This window comes from Dendropsophus ebraccatus, chromosome 15 (assembly GCF_027789765.1).
Source record: "Dendropsophus ebraccatus isolate aDenEbr1 chromosome 15, aDenEbr1.pat, whole genome shotgun sequence".
NCBI lineage: Eukaryota > Metazoa > Chordata > Amphibia > Anura > Hylidae > Dendropsophus > Dendropsophus ebraccatus.
The window spans coordinates 1,826,807-1,840,239 of NC_091468.1; the positions used below are offsets into that span (position 1 = coordinate 1,826,807).

Here is a 13,433-nt window from a genome sequence, read left to right on the forward strand (position 1 = left end):
CCTCCTCAGTGTTCTCCTGGTTCTTGGTGACATTATTGATGATACCTTCCTCCTCAGTGTTCTCCTGGTTCTTGGTGACATTATTGATGATACGTTCCTCCTCAGAGTTCTCCTGGTTCTTGGTGACATTATTGATGATACCTTCCTCCTCAGTGTTCTCCTGGTTCTTGGTGACATTATTGATGATACGTTCCTCCTCAGTGTTCTCCTGGTTCTTGGTGACATTATTGATGATACGTTCCTCCTCAGTGTTCTCCTGGTTCTGATGGCGCTGAGGTGTCGTGATTCACATCTTTGTGACTCCATGGATAACAATTTCCTCATTGGTGTTCTCCTGGTTCTGATGAGGCGTTGTGATTCATGTCTTGGTGACTTTATTGATAATACGTTCCTCCACTTATCACTTCGTTCTTTCCTGGCAGACACTAGCCAGATCTGGCACCGGCAGACTCCTAATTGCTGTTTTACTACAGCTGTTCTCATGACCCTTTTGAGAACAGGTCTGAGGGGCGGATGATGAGAGTCTTTATTAAACGTTAATGAGCGTCTCTGATTGCTTGATGACATCGGTCATGGTGTGGTCACTCATTAACTACTTGATGAACAATGAGTTTTCTGTGCACTTGATGAATGTCTCATGATCCATCACTGGGGGACGCCAACAGTGGAGGGCAGGCAGCAGAGATTAATAGAGGGGCGTCTCAGACAACCCACCCAGCCACCAGTCCGGGCTTCGAGCCTCTGTCTCCTCCACCATCTGTTCTTGGTCACTTGAATTTCATCATCACAGTCATCAGGATGAGATTTGAGGATGTCCTCTCAGAAGTTGGAGTTTTTGGGAAATTCCAGATTTTGTCCCTTACAATCCTCTGCCTGCCAAGAGTCATCCTCCCACTCCACTTCTTACTGCACATCTTCATCTCTGCTGTGCCCCCCCATCACTGCCGCATCCCTGAGCGCAGGAACCCCGGAAACCTCAGCAAGGCGGACCTTGTCCTCATCAACCTCCCCCGAGAGCCTGATGGTGCCTTCAGCTCCTGTGAGATGTTCTCCGAGCCGCAGCCTCACCTGCTCCACAACAGATCCCAAAGGGCCATGGTGAACAGATCCTGGGTGCAGAGCTGTGATCAGGGCTGGGACTATGACCGCACTACATTCTACTCCACCACCGTCACCCAGGTACAGCATGACCGCACTACATTCTACTCCACCACCGACATACAGACAGAGCATGACCGCACTACATTCTACTCCACCACCGTCACCCAGGTACAGCATGACCGCACTACATTCTACTCCACCACCGTCACCCAGGTACAGCATGACCGCACTACATTCTACTCCACCACCGTCACCCAGGTACAGCATGACCGCACTACATTCTACTCCACCACCGTCACCCAGGTACAGCATGACCGCACTACATTCTACTCCACCACCGTCACCCAGGTACAGCATGACCGCACTACATTCTACTCCACCACCGTCACCCAGGTACAGCATGACCGCACTACATTCTACTCCACCACCGTCACCCAGGAACAGCATGACCGCACTACATTCTACTCCACCACCGTCACCCAGGTACAGCATGACCGCACTACATTCTACTCCACCACTGTCACCCAGGTACAGCATGACCGCACTACATTCTACTCCACCACCGTCACCCAGGAACAGCATGACCGCACTACATTCTACTCCACCACCGTCACCCAGGTACAGCATGACCGCACTACATTCTACTCCACCACTGTCACCCAGGTACAGCATGACCGCACTACATTCTACTCCACCACCGACATACAGACAGAGCATGACCGCACTATATTCTACTCCACCACCGTCACCCAGGTACAGCATGACCACACTACATTCTACTCCACCACCGTCAGACAGACAGAGCATGACCACACTATATCCTACTCCACCACCGTCACACAGGTACAGCATGACCGCACTACATTCTACTCCACCGTCACACAGGTACAGCATGACCGCACTATATTGTACTCCATCAGGAGGACCCCAGGAATTGAAGGAGTTGTTCAGACTCTTCCTCTGACTTTTACAGTGGGATCTGGTGTGTGACCGGAAGTGGATGAACCAGGCAGCTGCCACTTTCTTCTTCATGGGCCTCACAACTGGATCCCTCATCTGTGGATTCCTCTCAGACAGGTATGCTGTGAACCTTGGTATCTGTTTGAGGAGTCTCGTGACCTACACACCTGTTCTGTGATGTTATGTGATCTGCACACCTGTTCTGTGATGTTATGTGATCTGCACACCTGTACTGTGATGTTATGTGATCTGCACACCTGTTCTGTGATGTTATGTGATCTGCACACCTGTACTGTGATGTTATGTGATCTGCACACCTGTACTGTGATGTTATGTGATCTGCACACCTGTTCTGTGATGTTATGTGATCTGCACACCTGTTCTGTGATGTTATGTGATCTGCACAGGAGCACTTGTGTCTATAGAGATGTCCACCATAGATGTGTTACAACCGCTCCTTACCCAGGATTGTGTCTGTAGAGAGGTCCACCATAGATGTGTTACAGTCCTGGGTAAGGAGCGGTTGTGTCTGTAGAGAGGTCCACCATATATGTGTAACAGTGCCGGGTCAGGAGCGGTTGTGTCTATACAGAGGTCCACCATAGATGTGTTCTAGTCCTATGTAAGGAGCGGTTGTGTCTATAGAGATGTCCACCATAGATGTGTTACAGTCTTAGGTGATGAGCGGTTGTGTCTATAGAGAGGTCTACCATAGATGTGTTACAGTCCTGGGTAAGGAGCGGTTGTGTCTGTAGAGATGTCCACCATAGATGTGTTACAGTGCCGGGTCAGGAGCGGTTGTGTCTATAGAGAGGTCCACCATAGATGTGTTACAGTGCCGTGTCAAGAGCGGTTGTGTCTATAGAAATGTTTCCATAGAAATGTCCACCATAGATGTGTTACAGTCCTGGGTAAGGAGCGGTTGTGTCTATAGAGATGTCCACCATAGATGTGTTACAGTCCTGGGTAAGGAGCGGTTGTGTCTATAGAGAGGTCTACCATAGATGTGTTACAACCGCTCCTTACCCAGGATTGTGTCTGTAGAGAGGTCCACCATAGATGTGTTACAATCCTGGGTAAGGAGCGGTTGTGTCTGTAGAGATGTCCACCATAGATGTGTAACAGTGCCGGGTCAGGAGCGGTTGTGTCTATTCAGAGGTCCACCATAGATGTGTAACAGTGCCGGGTCAGGAGCGGTTGTGTCTATAGAGAGGTCCACCATAGCAGCGTTACAGTGCCGGGTCAGGAGCGGTTGTGTCTGTAGAGATGTCCACCATAGATGTGTTACAACCGCTCCTGACCCGGCACTGTTACACATCTATGATGGACCTCTCTACAGACACAACCGCTCCTGACCCAGCACTGTAACACATCTATGGTGGACATCTCTACAGACACAACCGCTCCTGACCCGGCACTGTGTCTGTAGAGATGTCCACCATAGCAGCGTTACAGTGCCGGGTCAGGAGCGGTTGTGTCTGTAGAGAGGTCCACCATAGATCTGTTACAGTCCCCAGTCAGGAGCGGTTGTGTCTGTAGAGATGTCCACCATAGATGTGTTACAGTCCCCAGTCAGGAGCGGTTGTGTCTGTAGAGATGTCCACCATAGCAGCGTTACAGTGCCGGGTCAGGAGCAGTTGTGTCTGTAGAGATGTCCATCATAGATCTGTTACAGTCCCCAGTCAGGAGCGGTTGTGTCTGTAGAGATGTCCACCATAGATGTGTTACAGTCCCCAGTCAGGAGCGGTTGTGTCTGTAGAGATGTCCACCATAGCAGGGTTACAGTGCCGGGTCAGGAGCAGTTGTGTCTGTAGAGATGTCCATCATAGATGTGTTACAGTCCCCAGTCAGGAGCAGTTGCGTCGGTAGAGAGGTCCACCATAGATGTGTTACAGTCTTAAATGCAGAAAATGCAACAGCTCACCACAACAGCAAGATACAGACCCACCACAGACATGAAAATAGTTAAAAGCAGCCGTTGGTTGTGCCCTCCACATGTCTCACCCAGGTGGTGCAATTATTTTTGCAGGTATTAGACAGATCTTGCATGCCCAGAGCATAGGCGTATTACACGCCATGGAGAGGCCATTACAGTGTAGGGTCTGCCTCGATATGAGTCCACCTTATTGTGGTGAGGCAGTTTACGCTGCTTGCAAATAGTAACCAAGAGAATTTTTTTTTGGCAGTTGGAGGGGCTGCTTTTAACTATTTTCATGTCTGTGGTGGGTCTGTATCTTGCTGTTGTGGTGAGCTGTTGTATTTTTCAGTGTTTTTGTGTTTGCAATTTTAGCCATGGCAACATGCTCCGGCCTAGTGTGAACGGTGTTCTAGGAGAGCTGACCAATTTTTTCTTTTTTTCTGTGTTACAGTCTTAGGTGAGAAGCAGTCGTGTTTGTAGAGATGTCCCCCATAGATGTGTTATAGTGTCAGGTCAGGAGCGGTTGTGTCTGTAGAGATGTCCACCATAGATGTGTTACAATCCTGGGTAAGGAGCGGTTGTGTCTGTAGAGATGTCCACCATAGATGTGTTACAATCCTGGGTAAGGAGCGGTTGTGTCTATAGAGATGTCCACCATAGATGTGTTACAGTCTTAGGTAAGGAGCGGTTGTGTCTATAGAGAGGTCCACCATAGATGTGTTACAGTCCTGGGTAAGGAGCGGTTGTGTCTGTAGAGAGGTCCACCATAGATGTGTTACAGTCCTGGGTAAGGAGCGGTTGTGTCTGTAGAGATGTCCACCATAGATGTGTTACAGTCCTGGGTAAGGAGCGGTTGTGTCTGTAGAGAGGTCCACCATAGATGTGTTACAGTCCTGGGTAAGGAGCGGTTGTGTCTGTAGAGAGGTCCACCATAGATGTGTTACAGTCCTGGGTAAAGAACAGTTGTGTCTGTAGAGATGTCCACCATAGATATGTTACAGTCCTGGGTAAAGAACAGTTGTGTCTGTAGAGATGTCCACCATAGATATGTTACAGTCCTAGGTAAAGAACAGTTGTGTCTGTAGAGATGTCCACCATAGATGTGTTACAGTCTTAGGTAAGGAGCGGTTGTGTCTATAGAGATGTCCACCATAGATGTGTTACAGTCTTGGGTAAGGAGCGGTTGTGTCTATAGAGAGGTCCACCATAGATGTGTTACAGTCCTGGGTAAGGAGCGGTTGTGTCTGTAGAGATGTCCACCATAGATGTGTTACAGTCCTGGGTAAGGAGCGGTTGTGTCTATAGAGAGGTCCACCATAGATGTGTTACAGTGCCGGGTCAGGAGCGGTTGTGTCTATAGAGAGGTCCACCATAGATGTGTTACAGTCTTGGGTAAGGAGCGGTTGTGTCTATAGAGATGTCCACCATAGATGTGTTACAGTCCTGGGTAAAGAACAGTTGTGTCTGTAGAGATGTCCACCATAGATATGTTACAGTCCTGGGTAAAGAACAGTTGTGTCTGTAGAGATGTCCACCATAGATATGTTACAGTCCTAGGTAAAGAACAGTTGTGTCTGTAGAGATGTCCACCATAGATGTGTTACAATCCTGGGTAAGGAGCGGTTGTGTCTATAGAGATGTCCACCATAGATGTGTTACAGTCTTGGGTAAGGAGCGGTTGTGTCTATAGAGATGTCCACCATAGATGTGTTACAGTCTTGGGTAAGGAGCGGTTGTGTCTATAGAGAGGTCCACCATAGATGTGTTACAGTCCTGGGTAAGGAGCGGTTGTGTCTGTAGAGATGTCCACCATAGATGTGTTACAGTCCTGGGTAAGGAGCGGTTGTGTCTATAGAGAGGTCCACCATAGATATGTTACAGTGCCGGGTCAGGAGCGGTTGTGTCTATAGAGAGGTCCACCATAGATGTGTTACAGTCTTGGGTAAGGAGCGGTTGTGTCTATAGAGATGTCCACCATAGATGTGTTACAGTCCTGGGTAAGGAGCGGTTGTGTCTGTAGAGATGTCCACCATAGATGTGTTACAGTCCTGGGTAAGGAGCGGTTGTGTCTATAGAGAGGTCCACCATAGATATGTTACAGTGCCGGGTCAGGAGCGGTTGTGTCTATAGAGAGGTCCACCATAGATGTGTTACAGTCTTAGGTGAGGAGCAGTTGCGTCTGTAGAGATGTCCGCAATGTCCGCTGCCATCAGATTCTGTGATGCTTTTTTCTTCTCCAGGTTCGGACGAAGAAGGATTCTACTGCTTTCCTTCCTGGTGAGCACGGTGTTCGGGGTGATGTCCGCCCTTGCCGTCTCCTATGTCATGTTCTGCATCTGTCGTATGATCTGCGGTGTGGGTCTCATGGGGATGACACTGATCTCCATTACCTTGGGTGCGTTACTGGGTATATGTATATATGGTACAGCGGAGTCATCCATAGGAGCGCCACTCAGCCTGGGGGGGGGGGGGTGGTAACCAGTTTGGGGAATCCATGGAGGCTGCTGCTGGTCCACCAATCTGTGTTCTCTCTCCACCTATGAGCAAAGAGAGAAATGGACTGAGCACTGGCAATAAATGACTGAGGGGTGCTCAGTAAGTGACAGAAGAACACTGTGTATGTGTATGTAAGGTAACCCCCACATCGACTGGTTAATGAAGAGTCAATGCTTTACAAAAATACACAAAGCAAGACCTAAAAACAATAAAAAAAGAACCTAATAAAAGACTGGATGGGACCGGCTGAGGTAGCAGACGGACCCGGACATCTACTGTATGAGACGCCTCTTGGGCTTCACCGTATAATGGTCCTTATAGGTGGGGGGCGGTGGGCTTCTCATTGCCCTGATCACCCCGCTGTATAACGTATTCGGACTGAATGTCTCCCACAGCCCTGGAGTGGACGGACGTCTCTCATCGCACTTTCTGCGGCACGGACGGCCGGGTACATGTTTCTCGCCTTGTTGGCGTACCTCATAAGGGACTGGCGTTGGCTCCTGCTGGCCACCACCTCACCGTGTCTACTCGCTATTGCCACCTGGTGGTGAGTGTGCAGTGCTGTTATCACTTACAATAAATGATCATTTCCCTGCAGAGCAACAGAGAGACATGGAGTGGTGACATGGGAGTGAGTCCTGCTCTATGTACCTTCCCTCATAGTACCTTCTATTCTCTGTAGGTGGGTCCCTGAGTCTGCTCGCTGGCTCCTTACCAAGCACGACGCCGGTGCAGCTCACAGGTACCTGTCCAGGTGTGCCACTATGAATGGGAGACCAGAGTTTAACCAGAAAATTTCACCAGAGGTAATAACCCAACCATCATTGTCTACTCACACTAGAGAGCGACCATGGCACTGCTAATGTGTCTAGCTGCCAGGCCATCAACATGACATGATCTCTATGTGACATGGAAGGAAGACTGACTGTTCTCTACTGCCTGCTGGTGGAAGTGTCCGTCCCTTTAACAAAACATCAGCCAAAAATAAATCTCCAAAAAAAAGAGCACTGCTAGCACAACCCCCCAGTGTCCCCCTTATAGAGGAAGCCAGGCATGTAAGACTCCCTACACTAGACTGGTGGTAAAACAGGACCCCCAAAGGGCGACAAAAGCCCTCAAGGGGGCCCAAGAGAGTTGGTTGCAGAGGAGTATAGCTGCCCCAAGGAGGCTGATGTTCTTAAAATGCCCAAACACATTAATGTGGCGGCCTGAGGAAGTGTGTGTGTGTGTGTGTGTGTGTGGGGGGGGGGGGGGGGGGGGGGGGAGGTCGCTCAGTGGCAGAGAGGTCACAGATGTCACGGGTGGTTTGGAGGATACAGATTATGCCAGTTATCCCCAGAGTTACAACAATTGGTTGTAGAGGGGCTACCCGGTCGATGATAGGCAGATGGTCCCCCAGGTTAATGGCACCGGGACTCATGGAGCACCATATAACAAGTAACGTCTCTGAACTTCCTCCAAGTAGTGGCAAAGATCTTACACAACTCCAATAATATTCCCGGTAATTGCAGATGGCACTGTAGTAGTTAACTGGTGTGGAGGGTAGTCACATGAGTAGTTCCTGGGGTGGAGAATGACCAGATAAGACACAAAGGAAGACTAAAGATGGGGGTCCGGCCTGACCACAAAGCCCGGTACAGCAAAGACACCCTAGAATTTGTTCTCCTCTCCAATTTGTCGTTGTAGAAGAAAGAAATAAGTCCCTGAGGTGAAATGGCGGCACTGGTTCAGCTGGGACGGTGGTGTGGTAGCTGAGTGGGTCTAGGGTCACTTGGGCACTTGTCATGGTAGCCTGGAGTGGTGTCGGACCCACCCCGGACAGTTGGCACAGCAGCACCACAGTACGGAGGAGGTAACCCAAGTGTACAGGTGTGTGTAGGTGCAGGTGTGCAAGGAGGAAGCCAGAGTCTAGTGCATTGCCAAAAGTAGGACAGTTTACTGGAGGTAACCGTAGTGCAATACAAGAAAACGAGTAGCCGGATACAGTCCAGTGCAATACAATCGGTACAGCTGGTAATAACTTAGGTGCTCACAGTTGAGGTAGAGGGCAGGTGCTTGAAGTAGTGAGTGCTTACAGTAGAGTGAGAGAGGAGAGGAGTTGCCAGAGGGGCCCTTCCCAATGTAGTAGTGTGCTCTGCCAGAACAGTTGGAGTGAAAAAAAGAGTTGGAAGAGAATACTCATACTCACAGATCACTTGTTAGTCCCTGACCGCCCTATGCACCTTATGTGGATGAGAACCTAATTATTGGAGGTAGGGGAGCCAGAAGGCACCAAAATTATCAATACAAATTGGGATGAGCGTTGACAAAAAATAAGTTGAGCCCTCCAAAATGGAGTTTAGGCCCTTGAGTTGAGCCCTCCAAAAATAGTTAGACAAGTTATAATTAAAACTTTCAAAAATATTACTTTGATGCCATTGAGGTGAGCCCTTTTAAAAGGTATTTTGATGCTCTTGAGGTGAGCACTTGAAAAAATGAGTTTGACTACATTACTTTTTAGGCCCTTAAGCTGAGCCCAATAAACATTTTGAGGCCCTTGAGGTAAGCACTCAAAAATTCCATGGATGGCCCTTGAGGTGAACACCCAGAAAAATTCTATGCTTGGCCCTTGAGATAAGCCCCCTTCTAAAATTAGCTTGAGGCAAAATCTCTCATATATTTCATAAGGCAATGGAAATCCAGCCTGGAATTTGTGGGAGCAGTCATCCCACCCAGACTGCTCCAGTGAAAGACCGCCCAAATCAGTTGTGCAAACAGCCATATTATTATTATTATTTTTGTCAGTAACCTAGGTTTACTGACAAAAGCTACCAGTTCACTTCAACAAGGCCAGGCACCTCGGTGACATGAATCTGTCATATACTGTGATACTTGTACTCAAGGTCCTTGAGTTGACCCTTTTAAAAGCGAAGTTATAGGCCCTTGAAGTGAGCCCTCCAAAAATTACTTTCGAGGCCCTAGAGGTAAGCCTTTTAACCCTTTAAGGACATGGCCCATTTTCGTTTTTACGTTTTCGTTTTTCCCTCCTTGTGTATATAAGGCCATACATACATACATAGCACTTGCATTTTTCCACCTAGAGACCCACATCAGCCCTTATCCTTATTTTTTGCGTCACTAATTGTACTTTGCAATTACAGGCTGAATTTTTGCATAAAGTACACTGTGAAACCAGAAAAAAATTCAAAGTGTGGTGAAATTGAAAAAAAAAACGCATTTCTTTTATTTGGGGGAAATGTGTTTTTACGCCATTCGCCCTGGGGTAAAACTGACTTGTTATGCATGTTCCTCAAGTCGTTACGATTAAAACGATATATAACATGTATAACTTATATTGTATCTGATGGCCTGTAAAAAATTCAAACCGTTGTTAACCAATATACGTTCCTTAAAATCGCTCCATTCCCAGGCTTATAGCGCTTTTACCCTTTGGTCTATGGGGCTGTGTGAGGTGTCATTTTTTGCGCCATGATGTGATCTTTCTATCGGTACCTTGATTGCACATATACGTCTTTTTGATCGCTTTTTATTACATTTTTTCTGGATTTGATGCGACCAAAAATGCGCAATTTTGCACTTTGGGATTTTTTTGCGCTGACGCCGTTTACCGTACGAGATCAGGAATGTGATTAATTAATAGTTCGGGCGATTACGCACGCGGCGATAGCAAACATGTTTATTTATTTATTTGTTTACTTTTATTTAAAACCTGGGAAAAGGGGGGTGATTCAGACTTTTATTAGGGGAGGGGGCTTTTTACTATAAACAACACTTTATTTATTTTTTTTACACATATACTAGAAGCCCCCCTGGGGTTAGGGTTATTCCCCCCCTGGGGTTAGGGTTATTCCCCTGGGGTTAGGGTTATTCCCCCTGGGGGACTTCTAGTATATACACTGTGATCTCTCATTGAGATCTCTGCAGCATAGATATGCTGCAGAGATCCATGAGATCGGCACTCGTTTGCTTTCGGCTGCTGCAGCCGAAAACGAACGAGTGCCGAGCCGAGGACGGCGCCATCTTGGACGCGTCCCCGGCCGGAATCAGTAACGGAGATCGCTCCTCCGGGACAAGGTCCCGGAGGAGCGATCTCCCCCACTAGACACCAGGGAAACGTTGCCTCCGGTAATCGGAGGCAGCTGTCAACTTTGACAGCTGCCTCCGATTAGCTAATTAGCGGGCACGGCGATCCGACCGTGCCCGCTAATAGCAGCGGTCCCGGGCTACTCGCGGCACCCGGGATCGCGGCACTTCAAAGCGGGGCCGCCGCGTGGCCCCGCTTTGAAGTGCAAGTGAGGACATAGGACGTACCGGTACGTCATATGTCCTTAAGAGGTTAAAAGTGCCCCCGTTTTCGTTCCAATCCCTTCACACTAGCCTTATGCATTGTATCTGTACAACGGTTTTTAATTGTGCACAGCTTGCAAAAGAGTAGTAATAAACTTCTATTTTTCGGCTTAGCACACAAGGAGAATACCATCTCTATGACGTATTAGAAGAATGCCCTACAGCAGGCGACAGGCATTAGACTTTATAATGTGGCACACAGCATGCAGAACAGTAGCGCCACAGTTATATTTTTGGCCTTGGCACACAAGAAGTACACAGCCATATACCCTATACTGACAGATACACTGCTGCCTATTCCTCACAGTGCACTCCAGCTGCCTGACTGATCACACTGATGTGCTGATAGCTGGTGTAATAGCTGTGTGTGTGATCAGTCTCTGCTATGTATAATTTTAGCCCTAACAAGGGCTTTTGGGGGTCCGTCCTGCCTAATATCACCTAACACCTGACTGTCCTTGCTACACACTGTCTCCCTAACCCCTGACTGTCCCTGCTACACACTGTCTCCCTAACCCCTGACTGTTCCTGCTTCACAGTCTCCCTTACCCCTGACTGTTCCTGCTACACAGTCTCCCTTACCCCTGACTGTTCCTGCTACACAGTCTCCCTTACCCCTGACTGTCCCTGCTCCACACTGTCTCCCTAACACCTGACTGTCTCTGCTACACACTGTCTCCCTAACACCTGACTGTCCCTGCTACACACTGTCTCCCAAACACCTGACTGTCCCTGCTACACACTGTCTCCCTAACACCTGAGTGTCCCTGCTACACACTGTCTTCCTATCTAACACCTGACTGTCCTTGCTACACACTGTCTTCCTAACCCGACTGTCCCTGTTACACACTGTCTCCTTAACCCCTGACTGTCCCTGCTACACACTGTGTCCCTTACCCCTGACTGTCCCTGCTCCACACTCTCTCCCTAACACCTGTCTCTGCTACACACTGTCTTCCTGTCTAACACCTGACTGTCCTTGCTACACACTGTCTCCCTAACCCCTGACTGTCCCTGCTCCACACTCTCTCCCTAACACCTGTCTCTGCTACACACTGTCTTCCTGTCTAACACCTGACTGTCCTTGCTACACACTGTCTCCCTAACCCCTGACTTGTCCCTGCTACACACTGTGTCCCTTACCCCTGACTGTCCCTGCTCCACACTCTCTCCCTAACACCTGTCTCTGCTACACACTGTCTTCCTGTCTAACACCTGACTGTCCTTGCTACACACTGTCTCCCTAACCCCTGACTGTCCCTGCTCCACACTCTCTCCCTAACACCTGTCTCTGCTACACACTGTCTTCCTGTCTAACACCTGACTGTCCTTGCTACACACTGTCTCCCTAACCCCTGACTTGTCCCTGCTACACACTGTCTCCGTCTAACACCTGACTGTCCCTGCTACACAGTCTCCCTGTCTAACACCTGACTGTCCCTGCTACACACTGTCTCCATAACACCTGACTGTCCCTGCTACACACTGTCTCCCTGTCTAACACCTGACTATTCCTTGTCAGCAACTTACCTGACCGCGCTCCAGCGACGTCTGTCCCGGCTGGAGCGCAGCCGGAGCCGCCGGCCAGAGCCGAGTGACGTCACGGAGACCCGACGGCGTCCCTAGCAACAGGGGACGCCGTGGGGTCACGTGACTGCCGGCCGGCCGACACTCAGCTGAGCTGACTTGTTACTCTGCCTGCAGTGCTGCAGCTGCTATGTGAGTGTTATCAGGAGGCCGGACCAATCAGCTCTGGTCCAGGACTCCTGCCACAGGTATTTAGTTCAGCTCTAGCCAGCACAACTTCGCTGGCTATTAGATTAGTTCTAGTCCCAGCTCCCCCTGTCCTATTCCTGTGAATCCCCGCCCTAATTCCTTTTTGCCTGACTTATTCGTGTTCTGACCTCCGCCTGACTTTTGACTATCCCTTGTGTTACTGATTCTGTACTTTGTTGCTCGTGTGGTTTGACCCGGATTGTTCCATTACTCTTTATTGTGTCTGTCTGTTCGTATTATTCTGTGTGTTCACTTACGTAGCGTAGGGAACGTCTTTGTGGTTGTCCGCGACCGCCTAGGGTCGATTGAGGCAAGTAGGCAGGTGACAGTGGGTGGGTGGGTTCAGACCTAGGGCCCACTGTCTTGTCGTGTCTGTATCACCTGATTCCTGACAGAATAGCCAGCCCCATACTGTCACTTGCCTTAACAGGACCGCCATGACTAACATTGTGGACCAGATGCAGAGGCTTAATACCATGGTCCAGGAGCTGGCGGTTAGGGTCCAAGACCAAGAGACGGCACCCCGACAGCTTACCGTGACCTCCCCAGTACCCCCAGAACCACCTGTTCAACTCCCGGACAAATTTTCTGGAGACAGGAGGAAGTTCCATGCCTTTAGGGAGGGGTGCAAATTGTTTTTTAGATTGCGCCCCCAATCCTCAGGAGATGAGACCCAGCGGGTGGGCATTGTTATGTCCCTTCTCCAGGGTCCTCCTCAGGAGTGGGCCTTTTCCCTACCTTCTCACTCGCCTGATTTGCTGACTACTGACCATTTTTTTGGTGCGCTGGGGTTATTATATGACGATCCTGACAGTGCCTCTAACGCAGAACGTCA

The 13,433-nt window shown here is 49.2% G+C and overlaps 1 protein-coding gene across 1 annotated transcript in view; it reads left to right on the top strand.

Annotated features, from left to right (window-relative positions):
* Nucleotides 1-701: 701 nt before the first annotated feature.
* LOC138774495 (solute carrier family 22 member 7-like) overlaps nt 702-13,433 on the top strand; it is a 66,412-nt gene continuing 53,680 nt past the window's right edge. Inside the window, exons 1-5 of the mRNA XM_069955416.1 lie at nt 702-1,179; nt 2,075-2,178; nt 6,220-6,256; nt 6,871-7,022; nt 7,158-7,281. Of these exons, the coding sequence (XP_069811517.1) occupies nt 799-1,179; nt 2,075-2,178; nt 6,220-6,256; nt 6,871-7,022; nt 7,158-7,281 (798 nt within the window). The 5' untranslated portion in view covers nt 702-798. The remainder of the gene's footprint in view (nt 1,180-2,074; nt 2,179-6,219; nt 6,257-6,870; nt 7,023-7,157; nt 7,282-13,433) is intronic.